The sequence below is a fragment of the Stegostoma tigrinum genome, chromosome 25, assembly GCF_030684315.1.
Source record: "Stegostoma tigrinum isolate sSteTig4 chromosome 25, sSteTig4.hap1, whole genome shotgun sequence".
Classification (NCBI taxonomy): domain Eukaryota; kingdom Metazoa; phylum Chordata; class Chondrichthyes; order Orectolobiformes; family Stegostomatidae; genus Stegostoma; species Stegostoma tigrinum.
The window spans coordinates 4,774,500-4,794,112 of record NC_081378.1 but is presented as its reverse complement, the minus strand read 5'-3'; the positions used below and the strand labels follow the sequence as shown (position 1 = coordinate 4,794,112).

At 40.3% G+C, this 19,613-nt stretch overlaps 1 protein-coding gene across 4 annotated transcripts in view; it reads left to right on the top strand.

Annotated features, from left to right (window-relative positions):
- mcm10 (minichromosome maintenance 10 replication initiation factor) overlaps window positions 1-19,613 on the top strand; it is a 57,130-nt gene extending 37,517 nt beyond the window's left edge. For all 4 annotated transcript variants that reach the window (XM_048553707.1, XM_048553708.2, XM_059654829.1 and 1 more), the window contains 4 exons: window positions 3,537-3,650; window positions 9,320-9,465; window positions 16,851-16,893; window positions 19,030-19,613. In XM_048553707.1, coding sequence (XP_048409664.1) covers window positions 3,537-3,650; window positions 9,320-9,465; window positions 16,851-16,893; window positions 19,030-19,113 — 387 coding nt within the window. In that variant the 3' untranslated portion in view covers window positions 19,114-19,613. The remainder of the gene's footprint in view (window positions 1-3,536; window positions 3,651-9,319; window positions 9,466-16,850; window positions 16,894-19,029) is intronic.

The window sequence follows — 19,613 nt, the reverse complement described above, 5'->3', positions numbered from 1 at the left end:
ACTGACTTCTTAGGGATTGAAAGAATTTCTGTTTCCTTGATTAACAGATATTCAGCAAGATAAAAGCAAAATGCTGCTAATGTTGAAGATGTAAAATAAAAATTTAAAATGCTGGAAAATCTCAACAGGCCTGGCAAAATCTGTAAGGAGGTAAACAGAATTAGTGTTTGAAGTCCGATATGATTCTTCTTCTGAAAAAGAGTCATATCAGACTTGAAGTTAATTTTTTTTTCCCACTGAATGTTCTGTAAGCCCCTGTTTAATGGTGTGCCATTTTACATTATTTCAATTCCAATACTGCTCATCTAATGGGGCCTGTATCTCATGAGTCACGAGATTAAGTTTCAAGTCACTTTACGTTAGTATGAGACTGGGACACATGATCCAATCAGCACTTTTGCTGCAGCATATGCTGGCCCCTAAACCCATTATTGGTGTCGACCCTCTTACTTGAGGCCTCTCCCTGACAGTACAGCACTACCCCAGTACTTCACAGGAGTGTTAGCCAAGATTCTTTGTTCAAGTCTGGAGAGGGACTTAGTCATCGATTCATATAGCACGGAAATAAATCCTTTGATCTAACCATAATCTCAAACTGAAATATTCCCACCTGCCTGTGCTTAGCCCATATCCCTGCAAACATTACTTATTCATGTACTTATCCAAATGTCTTTTAAACATTGTAACTGTACCTGCATCATCATTTCCTCTGGAAGTTCATTCCATACACAAACCACTCTCTGTGTAAAGAAATTGCTTCTCCTGTCTTTTTAAATCTTTCTCCTTTTTACCTTAAATTAAACATATGTCTAGTCTTGAAATCTCTCACCGTAAGGAAAAGATACCTGCCATTCACCATATTTATACCCCTTATGATTTTATAAACCACTACAAGGTCACCCCTCAACCTCCTGTGCTCCAGTGAAAAAAGTCTCAGCCTATCCAACCTTTCCTTTATAAGTTAAACCCTCCATTCCCAGCAATATCCTCGTAAACTTGTTCTGAACCCTCTCCAGCTTCATAATATCCTTCCTATAACAGGGCAACCAGAACAGACCAGAGTACTCCAGAAGAGGGCTCACCAACATTATGTACAACCTCAATATAATGTCCCAACTCCCATACTCAAAGGTCTGAACAATGAAGGCCATCGTGCTAAATGCCGCCTTAGCCATCCTATCAATACATGATGCAAATTTCAAAGAATTATGTACCTAAACCCCTAGGGATCTCTGTTCTAAAATTCTAAACAGGACCCTACTTTTAATTGTATAAGACCTGTCCTTGTTTGTTTTATGAAAATGCAATACCTTGCATTTATCCAAAATTAAACTCCATCTCTCACTGTCGTAGAAATGACTAGTCAAGTGGCAACTTGTTGAACATTAACTAGTTTATTGCTTGCATGTAAGGAGAGTCAACAAACAGTGATGCTAGTAACCCTGCAAGACTAATCTAAAACAGGCAGTTACAGTTGCATTTTTTTGTACATAAATCATGTTTCTTCATTGTCCAGTTACATCTTGATCATAAGCCTTACCAACACAATACACCAATCACCTTATGACAATTGCTAATAACGTTATCTATTTTTGAGCTTAGCAGCCATCAGGTAAGTGTGGATTTTGAAGTTAAAGGCTTTCTGCTCTCTTCTGCAAAAGTCTTACTTTTAGAGAAGCCAACCCTCAGCATGTATATATATTTTTTTAAACCTTACTGTGTCTCAGAATTTTCCTGTTTTTGACTGACTGGACTTTTCTGTGGTTTTCAGTATCTAGAGCGTTCAGCTGTTTTGCTGCCATTGTAGTCTTTGCTTAACTGACTGGGGTATTTTGTCTCCATTTAACATTATCCTTCCACACCAGTCTTCAGCTTCTTTACCCAATTGATCAAGATCTCTTTGTAAATCTCAGATAATTTCCTTCGTTGTCCACTATATCACCAATCTTGGTGTCACCTGCAAACTTACTAACTATTCTTCCAATATTCTCATCCAAATCATTTATATAAATGACAAAGAAAAGTGGACCCAGCAGCGATCCCTGTGGAACACTACTGGTCATAGGCCTCCAGTCCAAAAAATAACCTTCCAACATCACTCTGTCTCCTGCCATTAAGCCAATTTTGTATCTAATTGGCACGCTCACCCTGAATCCCATGACTTGAATTCACAATTTTCTTATTCCAAGGCAAGATGCTACTGATTAAATGGAGGTAGCACTGTGATCCATTGCTGCTACATTGACTTGGTCACCACCGTTCAGAGCATTAAACTAGGGTCTAGGCCCGAAACGTCAGCTTTTCTGCTCCTAAGGTCTCCTTGGCCTGCTGTGTTCATCCAGCTCTCGGATTGTTTTCTCGGATTCTCCAGCATCTGCAGTTCCTATTATCTCTGATACAATTTTAACCCCAACTACACTCTGAGTTTGTTGTAAAAGATCCCTTTGCACTACTTAGTAAAACACAGAAGGCAAATATTTAGCCCTCGATCAAACCATCAAAACCAAATATCACATATAACCTTATTGCTTTTTGCAGTACCTGGTACATAAAATGGCTGCCATGTATCCCCTACACTACAACAGTTCATCACTTGATGGTTTACTGCTGTGAAGTGTTCTTTTATACCCTGTAACCATGGAAGACACTGTGTAAATGCACATTTTTTTAAATCTAAGTCGAAGTTTAAAATTTCAAAGCAATAGTAGGTAATTAATTCCTTACAGTTTCCTGGGTTCCCTCCTGGGGAGACAGTGGTGTAGTGTCACTGTCACCTAGGCTGATGCTGTGAGGACATGGGTTCAAATCTTACCGTGGTAGTTGGTGAAATTTGAATTCTACACAAATCTGTAATTTAAAAAAAGCTAGTGTAACGGCAACCATTGTCAGTTGTTGTTAAAGATCCATCTGGTTTGCTAATTGCCTTTAGGAAAGGAAATCTGCCATGCTCAGGTCTGACTTCAGGTGGCACATTGGCTCAGTGGTTAGCATTGCTACCTCACAGCACCAGGGACCTGAGTTCGATTCCGCCCTCAGGTGACTGGAGTTTACGCATTCTCCTCATGTCCTCCAGGTGGCCCAGTTTCCTCCCATAGTCCAAAGATGTGCAGGTTAGGTGGATTAGCCTTTGGAAATGCAGGGTTACAGGGATAAGGTGGTGAGTGGGTCTGGTTAGGATGCTGTTCAGAGGGTCTGTGTGGATTTCCTGCTTCTTTATAGTAGGGATTTAATGACCTACATGTAACTCCAGATCCACAGCAATGTGGTTGACTCTTCATTAACCATGTGGAGAATTGGAGATGGTCAATAAATGATGGCATAGCCCACATCCCATGATCAAATAAAAAAAAATTGTAGCCAGTCTTGCATTGGCTCATTTAAATACACAATCTAATAAGGTATGGTTTATGAAACATGTTTATTTGTGCTTGTTTTGCAGTTTGGTGATTCACTGATTTTTATATGAACATGTATAACAACAAAAATATTAACTGTGATCTGGTATAAGGATTGAGAATTGTTGTATATTTCAACAGGTAGAGGCAGAGCTTCAAGAGCAATACTTCGAGCCACTCGTGAAAAAAGAGCAAATGGAAGACAAGATGAGAAACATCCGTGAATTGAAGTGCAGAGTAGTAAGCTGTAAAACGGTGAGTGAATTTAAGAGGCCTGTGAAGAAGTGTATATGTGACCATTCTCTCCTCAGAATAAAAGAACTCAATTGTATCCCGCGCTACAAATTAAATGTTCCAACAGTATGATCATTTTGAGTCTATGTTTTTATACCATTGATAAACAAGGCATTTTGCAAATCTGGTATAACTTCCCACTAGTCATATTTTCAACAATGTATGAATCGTTTGGGTTAATGACTTGCCTGAATAGGAGAAGTACTGGTGGACATGTCTACTCCACTAGTCTGCTTTACAACCAATAGCATTGCACCCTAAGATTTATGAAACAATACCCAAAGAATACAATATTGGAAGACAAAAGTAGATATTAAAATAGATGAACTTTTCTTTAGGCTTGGAATGCATCCATTTTAACACTGGACTTTTAGTAAACCAACTTTCAACACAAGAGAGCTATAGGACAACTGCCATTCACCTATAACCATTGTATCCACTGTTATTTTGCCTCATGGCCCCAAATTCTCTCAGTTAAATTTCAGAACCGACAAATTCATGGTAGATGTGGGAAAATTTGGAGTTATGCACTTTGACAGGAAGAACAAAGAAGCTGAATATTACTTTAATGCAGAAAAACTTCAAGCCACAGTACACACGGATTTGGGAGTCTTGTATGAATCAAAAAACATCAGCAAGTTCAGTTGATAGGGAAGGCAAATGGAACAGTATGGCAAAATAAATTCTATTTTAGTTTAGAGGGAATGGAGTATAAAAACAGCAAGGCCTTTCTCAAACTATGCCAGACACTAGTCAGACCAGAGCAGAGTTTAAGGAATGATTGACTGATATTGGAGCAGTCTAGACAAGGGTCTTTCAACTGATACTGCGTATGGAGGGACTGTCTTATTAAGAGAGGCCAAGTAGTTGTACAAGTACTCATTGGAATTTAACAGAATCAAAGGTGACTTTATTGAAAAATACAAAATTCTTAAGCGACTTGACAGCTTACATGTGAAAGGGTCGGTTCCCCTTGTGAGAGTCTGAACCAGAGGATACAATCTCAGAATAATGGGTTTAAGACAGATGAGAATTTTCTTCTTGGAGGGTAGTGAATCAGTGGAATTCTGTACCCAGAGGGTTGTTGAGTCTGGGTAGTTAAGTATATTCATTCTTTGATAGACAGACTTTTAATCTGGAAGGAATCAAGGGTTATGGGGGGAAAGCAGGCAAGTAGAGCTAAGGATCGTTAGATCAGGCACGATCTAATTGAATGGCAGAGCAAACTCAATGGGCTGAATGGCCTACCTCCATTCCTGTTTCCAAAAGGTCTTAGACTATTCTTAGCTCATCTTCACCACATCTCTCTCTATCACTATAACCTCCAATCCTGCATCCTTATGGTACTTGAGATAATGGGAACTGCAGATGCTGGAGAATCCAAGATAATAAGGTGTGAAGCTGGATGAACACAGCAGGCCAAGCAGCATCTCAGGAGCACAAAAGCTGACGTTTTGGTCCTAGACCCTTCATCAGAGAGCTCTCTGATGAAGGGTCTAGGCCCAAAACATCAGCTTTTGTGCTCCTGAGATGCTGCTTGGCCTGCTGTGTTCATCCAGCTTCACACTTTATTATCCTTATGGTACTACTTGTCCAAAACCAGCTTCTAATGCATTGCTGTCGTCCTTCACTCTGTTAGCGGCTATACCTTTGCTTGTCTGGGTCGTAAGCTTCGGAATTTCCAAACTCTTTCTGCTTCTGTATCATTCCATCCTGTTTTAAGATCCTTCTTAAAGCTTACTCCTTTGGACTTGCTTTTGGTTACCTGTCCTGATGTGTACTACTTATGACTCTTCATTTTTTTGACTGATAACTCGTGTGATGAGCCTTCTGCCAGTTTGCTGCATATTAGTTGTTATGAAAATGTGAGTTGTTGACATGGTGCTTGATTTATTAGTCCTAATGTCTCATACCAACACTCTGATTGGATTATTCACCAATTATTGCAGTATCATTGAAAGCCTCCAACTCGGATCAGTTTGAGGCAGAGCCCTGCTGGTCAGATCAACCTTGATTGTTCCGAGGTGCAAAGATAAGAGAATGGAAGAAATTTTTTTTTTCCAAAAGAATCTCTGATTCTCATAGGCAACCTGAGTGGAAATACTGCATTTGCGAGGTAGAAGCATAGAAAATTGGAGAAAAGTTGACCATTCAGCACTTCAAGCCTGCTCCACCGTTCAGCATGATCAACGTTGATCATCCAACTCAGTCCTCTTTTCCAATTTTCTCACCATACGTTTGGTTTCTTCACCCCCACGAACTATATCTAAATCCTTCTTGAAAATAATCAAAGTTTTGGCCTCACCCACATAATCAACCAACTGTTCAGTTGGCACCCAGGTGCAAAATGCATATTTTCTTCAATAGTTTCAAATTTATTTAATTGTTTCTTTGAGATAGACCGCTTATTCTGTGTCTGTGTGGGTTTCCTCCAGGCTTTCCAGTTTCTTCCCACAGTCCAAAGATATGCAGGTTAGGTGGATTGGCCATGCTAAATTGACCATAGTGTTCAGGGATGTGCAGGTTAGATGAGAAATGCAGGGCAGTGGGTAGGGGTGTGGGGGGCAATGCTCTTCGGAGGGCCTGCTTCCACACTATAGGGACTCTATGATAAATTGATGGGGATCATAGAGTTTCTGTATAACTCCAACCATTGCAGATATAAAATATGCTCACTTCTTCAGTTGTGTTCAGCCAAGCAGTACATAATGATCAATGTTGTTCTAGAGGTGACCAATGAAAAATGGATTGATAAAAGCCATAGCTGTCAGTTTTGAATCAAATACCCTTGAAAGAGCTTTTTAGGATCTATATGAATATACATCTATACATCTGATCTATATATCTGGATTCTGAAGTAGAAATAATGATGATGTTATCAGCACTCACCGTATTAAAAATGTAAACCAGACAGAAACCTATAGCAGCCAGATGTACGTAAGAATCTTGTTAATCATTACATCCAGTTTTCTTGCTAATGAAAGGACTATCTCAGAGATGCAGGTGTAGATAGAAACAAGGCAGCTGAGTACCAAGATGTCCATACTTTTTTTTCTTGGTTTATTCTATCTTGGCATTGGAATGCTTATAAGCTGATAAGAGTTCAAGTGTGTGAAATCAGAGATCTCGAGTTTCTAGCCTGGTTTGGGTGGGCAGGCAGAAGGGTACATGGCATCTTTTCTAGTTGCTTATTCAAATAATAGTGAGGCTAACTTGGTGTCCAGCACACGTATGGTTGTAGGAAAAATGAGCAACTTTTTTCTTCTCTCTTATCTTTGACTTAATCTCATACACTTGGTTAATTCTGCTCATCAATTCTGTGTTCCACTTCCATCTTGCTTTTGTAGTTTAATTGAATTTATTAGGCCCACAAGATGGCCAAACTTGACACTGTCCAACTTATAACAAGTATGCAGGTGACTGGAAGCTTGAGCAGCCTGAAAGAGGAAGGAGTTGCTTATGGAGAGAATTCCAGAGTTTACAGTTTAAGTTGCTGAAGGCATGACAGCATTATCTGGTGATCACAAGAAGCCAGAATTAAAGGAGCATGAGCTCTTGGAGATTTGAGAAAAGAAACACAGCTCAAAATTAAACAAAAATTAACTGCATGATTCATCCTTGGTTGCAAAATTTATCATACCTCAACTTTAACTTTAAAGCTATATTTTTCTTGAAAGTGTGTGGAATCATCAAACCAGAAAACAGGAAAACGCTGTGTTGCTTGTACTGTGATGTAATTAAAATATATACTGTTTTATTTAGAGAACAGCGCATGTTCAGTTTAATCATTTGCAGAAAAGTATGCTTAAGAGTTCAGAAATTCCTTAATACTTTGAGAATATTGTTCTTAATGAGAAAACGGCTTTCTCATACCTTTCTATACATTTCTCATACACTCAGTCCAATGTCCTTTTTAAAATAACCCTTGTCCTCCTCCAGATGGCTCGAATTGTAAACCTGATTTCCACTCATCCAACTGTGTTCATTATAAATTCCAATGTTTCGTGTTTTTCTGCATTTTTGTGTCCCACTTTTCATAATAAACCAGACATTTTTAAAGTCATAAAAATGTGATAATAGGTTAAATCTGTTAGCAGGGAGGAAAACAAGGTTATGCAAGCTATTTAAATTCTGGATAAGGAACTGATTGTGTGACCCATTGTTGAATTCTAATATTTTGATCCATGCTTTGTGGAAACAAGAGTTTTTTTTAAACAGCCCAGATTTTACAGTGGTCAAGATGACAAAACTGTGGATTTATTCCCCATTGTGTGTGCTGTTGTGGTCACCAGAGGCTATAACCAATGAGGAATTATTGAGTATTACATTCCCATTCGTATTCTTAGTATTAAAAGCCCTTGAGAGAGGTGAGCCTTCATGAATGAAGTGCAACTGGGTTTTTAATTGAAGAAGTTCATACTCACTGCCTTAGTTTTCTTAGGGTATTTTAGCTTCCATTTAAAATACTGTGCATTTCTTCCAACATCTATTTAACTATGAGTGAAATTTTAAAATAAAAGCAAGGACCCATCGGTTTTTTCACTTTCCAATTTACTGTCTGTGAAAATGTTCCTGTCATTGACTGTGTATACTGCTGCTACGTGCCAGAGATCCCTTTGACTTGGCTCTAGAGTCAAGATGACAGCAGGAAAAGGGAAATCCACACCATAGATCACTAGATCTTTCTGGCCATCTTTTTTGAGATTTGCAGCATATGCCTTATTACTTAGTCTTGTTGCTGACCGCAAACCTCAAGCAATCAGTTTGGGATAATACCTGTTGATGTGAGGGAACTTGACAACATGGCCGAGTTCACAGGCCCATTAAATGCACGATATGTTACAGTGGTGTTTGTTTTTGCTACAGGTATGTTGTAACGTAGTTGTATATTAAAATAGTTGTGTGTTACAGGATTAATAACCCAGGGAATATTTAAATTTCATCCAGAATTTAAAAGACCCTGTCAGTTAAAAGGGCTGTGAAATTGTCAGATTGCCATAAATAAATAAATGTTTCACATGTAGAAATCTATCTGAGCTTTTCTGGAGTATATGTGACTCCAGTCTGATATACATAGAACATAGACCATTACAGCACAGTACAGGCCCTTCGGCCCTCGTTGTTGTGCCGACCTGTCATACCGAGCTGAAGCCCATCTAACCTACACTATTCCATGTACGTCCATATCACTGCACTTAAATCACTGCAAGCAGGCTGTTGCCATGTATCAAAGTACAGGAAGAAAAATAATTGAACGATCACGTGGTCTGCTTATCCAGCAGCACAGTGGGCCTATTTTCATAACACAGGCTGCAAGAGTTCATGGAGATAGTATACCACCCCGGACAAATAAAGATGAACAATAAATGCATTAACGTGTACATCTCAATTTTTTTTATTGCACAGCATGTATCTTGAAAGGAAATTATTTAATTGCTTACGTAAGTAGGTGCAGTGACGAGTCTTCCTTAAGTATTTTGTTTTGGTAATTTTATTGTTGTGAATTGTGTAATCCTATAAGAACTGAATTGAACTGTTTCCATGCTTCAGAGCAAGGAATTCTGTTACATTGTCTGTAAATGTTTATGCAAATATAAAGTAGTTAATAGTTCCCTCATTTTTTTTAACAGTGCAGATATTCATATTACAAACCGCTGGAGATGTGTGTTAGTGAAAACCATGATTACCATTGGCATGATGCAATCAAACGCTTCTTTAAATGCCCATGTGGTAACAGAGCAATAGCATTAACAAGATTACCAAAGAAAAGCTGCAGGTATGTATGTGGTAGGCCGGTGGATGAGAAAAATAAAAATGTTCTGAAATTATCAGTTCAAGATTTCAATTCACTGTAATTGAACTTGGTTCAATGGAAATTTTAAACAATATGTATTGAGTAATTTAGCATTAGTAATAAAAATAGTATACATCCAATGTTTGTACTGAACTATTCAGAACCTTCAAATATGATCCAGGTTGTCCACATCACTTCATTCAGTCTCTTTACCATGGATGTGTAATCCCTTTACACATCCATTCCCCACCAGGAGGGTCTTCGGGCTGTCTGCTTCTCCCTGGCTCAAAGACCTGAACCGTCTCAAGGTCCTCGTGGAAACACAAGGCAGTGCCAATACAGACATCAATGTAACGGAGGAAGAGTTGGGGTTTAGGGCCAGTGTTGCTACGGAAACTGGATTGTTCCACATAACCTCCCTAACCAGTCTTTCCTCCTACCTATCCCCTTCTTCCATTCAAGCCCCACCCCCATCTCCTACCTACTAGCCTCATCCCACCCTCTTGACCAGTCCATCTTCCCTTAACTGACCAATCCCCTTCCTAACTCCCCACCCACACTCACCTTTACTAGCTCCATCCCGGCCTCTTTGAGCTGACTGTCTCCTCTCCACCCATCTTCTCCTCTATGCAACTTCTATCCACCTCCCCCTCTCTCCCTATTTATTTCAGAACCCCCTTTCCCTCCCCCATTTCTGAAGAAGGGTCTGGGCCCGAAACTTGCCTGCTGTTCTGATGCAGCTTGGCCTGCTGTGTTCATCCAGCTCTACACCTTGTGATCTCGGATTTTCCAGCATCTGCAGTTCCCACTATCCCTGAACTACCTGTTACCTGCCACTTCAATGCACCACCCTGCTCACTGGCCAACATCTCTGTCTCTGGCTTGCCACAGTGTTCCAGTGAAGCCCAACGCAAGCTGGAGGAACAACACCTCATTTTCCGCTTGGGACCCTACAGCCCTCTGGATATTAAGTTCAATAATTTTAGGGCCTAAACTCTCCCATGTCCCAGCCCCCCACCCCACACACCAGGCTTTGTTACCACATAGCCTGCCATTACACAGCCCCTGTTGTTAGTCACTAACAGTCCCCATTAACAACTATTCACCCTCCCAGCCTGATCATTAGCAACTCCTTTGTCTGTCCAACTGCCTTTCTCTCTCTTCAGGCTCTATCCTATCATTTACTCCCTACCCCACCCACCTCCCTACTTTCTGCATACAAACTGACGTTTTCCCAGCCACTATCAGCTCTGAGGAAGCGTCACCGGACCTGAAACATTAACTCTGTTTTCTCCTTCACAGATGCTACCAGACCTGCTGAGCTTTTCCAGCAAACTTGTTTTTATTCCTGATTTACAGCATCCGCAGTTCTTTTGGTTTTTACTTCAGTCAGCTACACTGACGCTAGAAGAGTGAAGGAGAAGACCACATTTAGAACATAGAACATAGAACAGTACAGCACAGAACAGACCCTTCAGCCCACAATGTTGTGCCGACCATTGATCCTCATGTATGCACCCTCAAATTTCTGTGACCATATGCATGTCCAGCAGTCTCTTAAATGACCCCAATGACCTTGCTTCCACAACTGCTGGCAACGCATTCCATGCTCTCACAACTCTCTGCGTAAAGAATCTGCCTCTGACATCCCCTCTATACTTTCCACCAACCAGCTTAAAACTATGACCCCTCGTGCTAGCCATTTCTGCCCTGGGAAATAGTCTCTGGCTATCAACTCTATCTATGCCTCTCATTATCTTGTATACCTCAATTAGGTCCCCTCTCCTCCTCCTTTTCTCCAATGAAAAGAGACCGAGCTCAGTCAACCTCTCTTCATAAGATAAGCCCTCCAGTCCAGGCAGCATCCTGGTAAACCTCCTCTGAACCCTCTCCAAAGCATCCACATCTTTCCTATAATAGGGCGCCCAGAACTGGACGCAGTATTCCAAGTGCGGTCTAACCAAAGTTTTATAGATCTGCAACAAGATCTCACGACTCTTAAACTCAATCCCCCTGTTAATGAAAGCCAAAACACCATATGCTTTCTTAACAACCCTGTCCACTTGGGTGGCCATTTTAAGGGATCTATGTATCTGCACACCAAGATCCCTCTGTTCCTCCACGCTGCCAAGAATCCTATCCTTAATCCTGTACTCAGCTTTCAAATTCGACCTTCCAAAATGCATCACCTCGCATTTATCCAGGTTGAACTCCATCTGCCACCTCTCAGCCCATCTCTGCATCCTGTCAATGTCCCGCTGCAGCCTACAACAGCCCTCTACACTGTCAACGACACCTCCGACCTTTGTGTCGTCTGCAAACTTGCTGAGCCATCCTTCAATCCCCTCATCCAAGTCATTAATAAAAATTACAAACAGTAGAGGCCCAAGGACAGAGCCCTGTGGAACTCCACTCACCACTGACTTCCAGGCAGAATATTTTCCTTCTACTACCACTCGCTGTCTTCTGTTGGCCAGCCAATTCTGTATCCAAGCAGCTAAGTTCCCCTGTATCCCATTCCTCCTGACCTTCTGAATGAGCCTACCATGGGGAACCTTATCAAATGCCTTACTGAAGTCCATATACACCACATCCACAGCTCGACCCTCATCAACCTTTCTAGTCACATCCTCAAAAAACTCGATAAGGTTTGTAAGGCATGACCTACCCCTCACAAAGCCGTGTTGACTGTATTTGATCAAGCCATGCTCTTCCAGATGGTTTTATCCCACGGAAACTCAGTCTTTCAGTACGCTTGGTCTCCCAGCCCAGCGTCTGCTTCAGATATTTTTACTGTCTCTTTACTGAATTGATCCTGACTTCCAAGATAGGCTAATGCAAGATATTGAGCTGAGTTCCTTACAGCAGTGCTTCTCAAACCTTTTTGCATTGTCGGAAACAACATCAGAATTTGCTGAAAAATCTTAGCAGTTTTGGCAGCATCTGTGGAGAGAAAGCAGAGTTAACATTTTGCATCTAGTCACCCATCTCCAGAACTTGGGTTCAGAATGTTTGGCAAAGATATAGGAGCCGTTTGTGGGGAAAAGTGTGGAGCATCTGTCAACACTGTGCCCTCCCCCACCCACCACCTCACATCTCTTCTCCTTTCAACATCAACTCTCCATTTCTCTCTTCCTTCATTACCCTCAGCTCTCTCTCTCTCTCTACTTCTGCACATCTCCCTTAGTAAGGAGTAGTTGGTGACCCAACAGGCAGAACAAACACTTAACTTTTCACACAGGCCATCAAACAGAATTAGGCCTCACTGAGCAGCTGATTAGACCATTTCATTTGGTAGAAAAACCTATTAAAATGTCCATGAGGTGTCAGGGATCCCTTGAAGCTTCATGTAGTCATTACTGCTTTGGAGCTCATGACCCTAAAATCTCGGCTTGCAGCTCCCTGTTTGGAAAGCCCTACTGAAAGAGATACCTGACACATGGGTTTTAAGGTGAAATTTTTTGACACACTATTTTCATGTCCAGTATAGAATGGAGATGTCATCGATTGCTAATGTGTGCACATCACGCATGAGAAAAGGTAAGAAATAAGGACAGACAACACTAACAGATGTACATCGCCTCCTGTATTTGACCTGCTACGTTAGGTTTTAGCTCCATTTGTCCTGATAACATTTTACTTTACCTTGCATTTATCCAAATTAAACTCCATCTGCCACTTCTCAGCCCATTGCCCCAATTGAACAAAATGCCTGTGTATCAGAGATAACCTTCACTGTTGACCATACCACCGCTTGTAGTGTCATCTGCAAACTTACTAACCATGCCTCCTAAATTCTCATCCAAAACATTTACTTAAACAACAAGCACCAGTGGACCCAGCACTGATCCCTGCAGAACATCACTGGTCACAGGCCTCCAGTCCAAACAACAACCCCTTAGCACCACCCTCTGTCTCCTGCTGTCAAGCCAGTTTTGTATCCAATTGACAAAATTCTCCCTGAATCCAGTGGTGAATGCAGGCACAGTTACAACATTTAAAAGTTATTTGGACAGGTACATGAATAGGCAAGGTTTAAAGGAAAATGGGCCAAATGCAAGCAAGTGGGACAAGTTTCGGTTGGGAAACTTGGTCAGCAGAGACAGGTTGGCCCATTGGGTCTATTTCCATGCCGTATGATTATATGACTCACAGACTCCTATAGGTTTTTATTGCACATTTCCAAGTTTAGGATGTGGTTCAGTGTTTCTTATTATACAAGGATTATATTTCCTGTTTGGCTCTTCATAACACTTCAGTAAGTTCTTGTTTAAGAATGTAAGAACTAGGAGCAGGAGTAGGCCATTCAGCACCTCCTGCCTGCTCTCCATAACGCCTTAACCAATTATTCATTAAAAATCTGTCCGTCTCCACTTTACATTTACTCATTGTCCCAGCATTGACTGCAGTCTGGTGTAGTGAATTCCACAGTTTCACAACCCTTTGAGCGAAGTAAACATTCCATGTTTATCATTGTTTCACTTTAATCACACTAAGTTAACGGGGCACATTATCTTGTTGAACATTGCACAATTCATTTCAATGCCATTTTTTACTTGATTCATTTGGCACCTCCTCTGCTCCCCAACACACACAAACACTCACTCTCTCTAACTCTCTGTCTCCCGTACTTCTGTTCACACTGAATCCAATACTGCGACGCTGTGCAAGTGCAAGACTCAACAGTTCTCAGTGCTGGAGCTTTTATAATCCATTTTATTTTTTAAACTACATCCCCCACTCCCCTCTCCTGAAACTTGTGTGATTATTGAGAATTTGGGAGAAGAACAGTAAGGCAGAAGTAGTTTTGAAAGGCGTGTAAAGAGTATAGATGTATAAAGGCCCAATACTTAAGGGACTCGCACATCGACAATGTCAGTGCCCCAGCTTTGGGCTAAATCTAGATCTTAAACATGAGCACAAGTTCAGGCGAGGGGAAGCTGCACATGTGTGAGTCAGGGAGCATATGTGGGTCAGGGAGTAAGGAGAAACCTCAGCCTGGAGGGTCAGGGAATGAAGAATGCCCACTACTCAGGATTGAGCAGTAAAGAGGGTTGGCAGAGACCAGAATGATCAGAAAGCAGGATTGTCAGTGAGACGATGGTACTGTAAGTGGCACATTACGTTTTTCTTTCATATTTTTAAAGCTATTTTGTTTTTGAAAGTTACCTATAAGTATAGGAATTTAGTAGTGTGAAGTGCTTGAATACAATGTTTTAATATCTTTTTTTTCTGATAAGGTTGATATAGAACCTAACTACTGTTTTAACATTGATTCCTTTACCAATGTTTCAGTTAAGCTCACTTCACTTTAAAGTTGTAGTTACCAGAAATGCAATCATAACCTTAGGTGAGGACTTGCAGAGTAATTGAGAACTCCACCGGGTTTGTTACACTTGTTATTCAGGAAAGGGTTGGGAGTCCATTATGAAAATATCTTAAGTTTGAAACAGTTGTGACTGTTTAACAGACAATTTGTACGTTGTCTAAAAATTGTAGGTTAATTGATGCAAAGAAAATATCTGTTAGACCCAAATAGAGAGTGATTCAGACTGAGAAATACTTAATTTGATTGAAGCAACCTGTGTAATATATCCACAAATGTGTTGGAAACTTGTGGGGCATTGCATTGTGTACACATAGGGACTTTGTGGCCTCTAAACTAAACCACTAAACTACAACTGTAGCACCTGAGCAAAACAAAATAAGTTGTATTGAAAATATAGCCTAAATCCAGAGTCAAAGCTTACTCTGATTCTGAAAAAAATAATATGTGCTTACAATAGTACATCATTGGGAGTGTTATGATCCAATGAGTTGTATTTATCTCTGTGGCGATGCTATTGAATTTAGAAAAAGGAAGCTTTTTCTTGCCAATCTAAATGTTTATCATAAGTACATTTTTTTTAAGGGTGATCTAGTGCAGTGTCTAAGTCTTCAAAGAAGTCAGCTTTCCACTGTTATGATTGTAACACAGTTGAGGATTATTCACGTGGTTTATTCCTCTGGAAGGAGTGAAGATCACCCTCACGCTCAGTAGCATTTGTAAATTATTGAAGGAAAGGGGAAAAGAATTGATGTTCTTGATTTTTAACTCAAAAGCAAAATCTCTTCAAGGCCTGACGGTCATGTCTATCAGGTGTACCTGATTTCCATGAATTTGGAGCAGGAAGATCTTGATTTAAGCAGTGTGAAACTTTTGGCTCCTTATAATTATCCAAATACTAGATGTTCCATACATGGATATGACCTGACTCACTCAGGTAAATGGGCACAATGGCGTGTGTGGGTGTTAAGCATTATCTTCAGACCGTAATACGTAGGAGCAGAAGTGTAGACCATTAATTCTGTTAGGTCTTCTCCATTATTCAGTGAGACCATGGCTGATCTCATAATGCTGAACTCCACTGACCTGCCTTTTCTCCATAACCTTTTATTCTCTGTGATTAACAATCTGTTTCAGCCTTGAATATTAATGATCCAGTCTTGACAGCCTTCTGTGGTAAAGAATTCCACAGATTCATTACTGTCTGAGAGAAGAAATTACTTCCCTGTCTTAAATGTATCACCTCTTATTCTGAAATTATGCCCTCTGGTCGTGGACTCTCCCACAGGGGAAATGACCTTTCCACATCTACCTTGCCAAGTCCCCTGAAAATCTTTTTTCAATAATGTAGCCTGTCATTCTTATAAACTCCAATGAGCACAAGCCCTACTGACTCACCCTCTCCTTTTAAGAAAATCCCTCCATACTCTGTATCCACCTAGCAAACTTTCTCTGGTCTGCCTCCAGGGGCAGTATATCTTCCCTTAGATAGGGACCCAGTATTCCAGCTGTGATCTGATAAGTGCCTTGTATAGTTTCAAGAATTCCATATTTTTGTACTCTTTTGCTTTTGAAATAAAGTCCAACATCTGATTTTCTATCCCTATTACTTGCTGAACTGGTATGCTAACATTTGAAAGAAAATTGATAGAAAACTAGAGGAAAACCACGACCATTCCCCCCCGCCTTTCTATTTTGAGATTTTAAAAAGACACTTTGTGCTTTGACATAGTGTACAAAAGTTTCAACTTTGTGTTTGTCAGTATATACAGACCACAACAATGAGCACTTCCATTTTAAATCATCAGACTATTCTTCTAATTTTCTGCAATTTTGGAAACGCGAGTGTTTTCATAGAGTCATACAGCACAGGTCCAACTGGTCCATGCTGATCGTGTTCCCAAACTAAACTAGCCCAACTTGTATGATTTGGCCGATATCCCTCCAAGGGTTGATATATTTTAAACAAGTGGAATAATGAAATAAATAATAATGTATTTACTTGACTGACGTAATAGTAATTTCTTATGTTTGTTTTCAGTAACTGTGGCTTGTTTAAGTGGGAGAGAGATGGAATGCTGAAGGTGAGTTCATCTAAGGTTCTCATGTTTTGAACGGCTTGCTGTTTTGGTTTGGTTGTAAGTGCTGAATGGTATATGATAATGTAGTCAATAATGCATCTTTTGCAGAGTAAAATAAGGTAAAATGTTAAACTATTACTTCCAAAACAAACATTTTATTTGTAATAAGTTTTGACTAGAGACAGTGGTCCTCCCCTATCAGGAATTAAATGGACTTAAACAATTAAAAGAATAGAACAAAATTTGAGTTTTCATGTAATTTATTGACTTGATAATACATTTAGAGGACACATTAGATGACTGAAGTCTGGTTGTGGTCTTTAACTTCCGTGCAAGTGATGGATTGAAACAACATAAACAAACAAAACTGCCTTCTTCGTGTTAGGCAACCACCTCCAAGATTGAGGTCCAATTCAGTGATTTTAGCAGCATTTTATCTGATATAGTTCTTAAAGTTCCATCAGTGAGTTGAATAAATTAGGTTAGTTTTAAAGGAATGAAACTGTAATAAGTTCCCAAGAGCCTGTCTGCTAAGGTAATAAAATAAGTTAACAAGAAGGGAGTTACAGTGATGGAGGATGTGATGCTGGATGTCGGCATACGGATCAACGTTCGGCCATGCATGCTGACACTCATGAATTCACATGTGACCCTTGACAAATGAGGTGACATAGAACAAGAGGTAAGTATTGTACTGCTGTAGTAATGAGTGAATAGTATAAAAACGTAGTTTTAAATGAATCAGGAAAGTATCGGACAAAAAGTTGCCATTCCCAGTAGACATTACTAAACAAAGCTTCCAGCCACTGCTGTCTGTTGGGGGCCTTGAATCTTTTCCTTCCATTGGAAAATTCCATAACCCATTTGTGGTTTGGTATGATATTAGGTTTCAAAATCTGGTTATACGTGTTTATTTACAAAGACCAGTCTTTCAAAGCCCATTGCCCAGTTTATTCAGGGTTGATGAATATGCCTTGGTAGGAAATTCTATGAGGGAACGTCCAGTGGTGTCCGGGTTCATGAATAGTGTCTGGAATCTTAAACTGTTTGTTTGTCCAGGAACAGCCACTAGGAACCTCTAGCCTCTTTAATTTTAGAAAGAGAACCTATGTGCAGATGTGGATTTCTGTGACTTTGAAACCTTCCCCATGAGTGAGTTTCACACTGTGGATGAATCTCTACCCGGTATTACAAAATGGCACTTTTTCCTCATTGGAGGTGGGACCTTTGCAAAAACTTGTGCAAAGACACCCCAAATCTGGCTCAAGAAACAAACCTAACTAAATTTCTTTTTAACATTCATTCATGGGATTTAGATGACACTGACAAAACTAGAGTAAGTTGCTAAACTCCTGACTGTCCTCCGAGAAGGTGGGATGAAATGTTTGGATCAGATGTTTCTTGAGCTGGGTATAAGATGTATTTCCTCAAGGTTGCATGAGGCAGTTATGGGCCTCACCCCACTCTTGCTGCTCTTTTGCCCATCATGGGTGGGGGTTATCTCTCATGATCATCTCTAGATTGACTTGCCAGAGTATATCTGGCAGCCGGAACCCCCCGTTTGGATATCCTTCTGGGAACTCTCCCTTACACCAACCGTTCTTGTCAAGGCCATTCTGACCGACCTGAACACAACACACACACACAGCCTCTGTGGGTAATAATCTTGTCCTGAGACATGTCCGTCTAACCGTGGCCACTGCTCCTGGTGGTGTTGCTGGGTCTGGAGCGTTGATGCTGCCCACCCCCTCTCCGTCTGCTGTTAAGGAACCTTGTCTTGAAGGCCTCAGCGTCCCATAATGGCCACATGGAGTGGTCTTCCTTAAACCTCCCTTGAGTTCAGTCTGTATGTATGGACATGTAAAACTTTCCACATGGAAAATTAGGAGGGCGGAGCTGTTGGTTTTCCCAACTAAATGGAAGATAGTTGTTATGGGCTTTTGGAGATTATATCTAAATGATGATAGTCTCAACTTGGACAAACTGTCTGTCAGACATTTTGTTGCTAACAAAACTGTTATGCACCAAGATTCACTATTTTCTTTGCAGAAATTCTTCTTTGTGTAATGACATTTCCAGTGCTGCAAAATTGTTTCTTTTTTGTCTGCACATTGACGTTTCTGAATTCTCTCTGTCTAGGAGAAGAAAGGGCCAAAAATCGGTGGAGAGCTGCTGCTACCAAGAGGAGAAGAGCATGGCAAATTTTTAAGTAGTTCAAAATGATCCAGGAGTCAATGAGTGTAAGATTAAATGCTGTATTTTAAATCTCGCTGTATAGATGGTGCTACTTGAGAACAGTCTTATTTTCTGGTGTTAAACTTCCAGACGTAAAATTAACTTTTTTAATCAAGAATAAATTTACCACTTTTCTAATTTCTGCAAAAAAAATCTAATAGGTTGCAACTTACCAAAATCACGGCTATTTGGAACGCGTGAGGTTTGTTTCTCTTTAAGATCATGTCTCAGGTACTAACAAGGTTTGCCACTTACTTATGAACCTCTGGATCTTCACCAGCTTTAGTATGTCTAACCCAGTACACCCACCGTAGTAGCATTACTCACTGATTCAATAAAGAGGAATCTTGGAGCAAGGAGAATTAGACTTAATGATAGGGCATCCAAACCCTACCAGTTTACACAACAGATCTTGTATTTGCCGAGCTGACGTTCAGAGAGGTGGCTTGTTATTTCTGACTAATCTTGAATAAATATTTTTCTTGAAA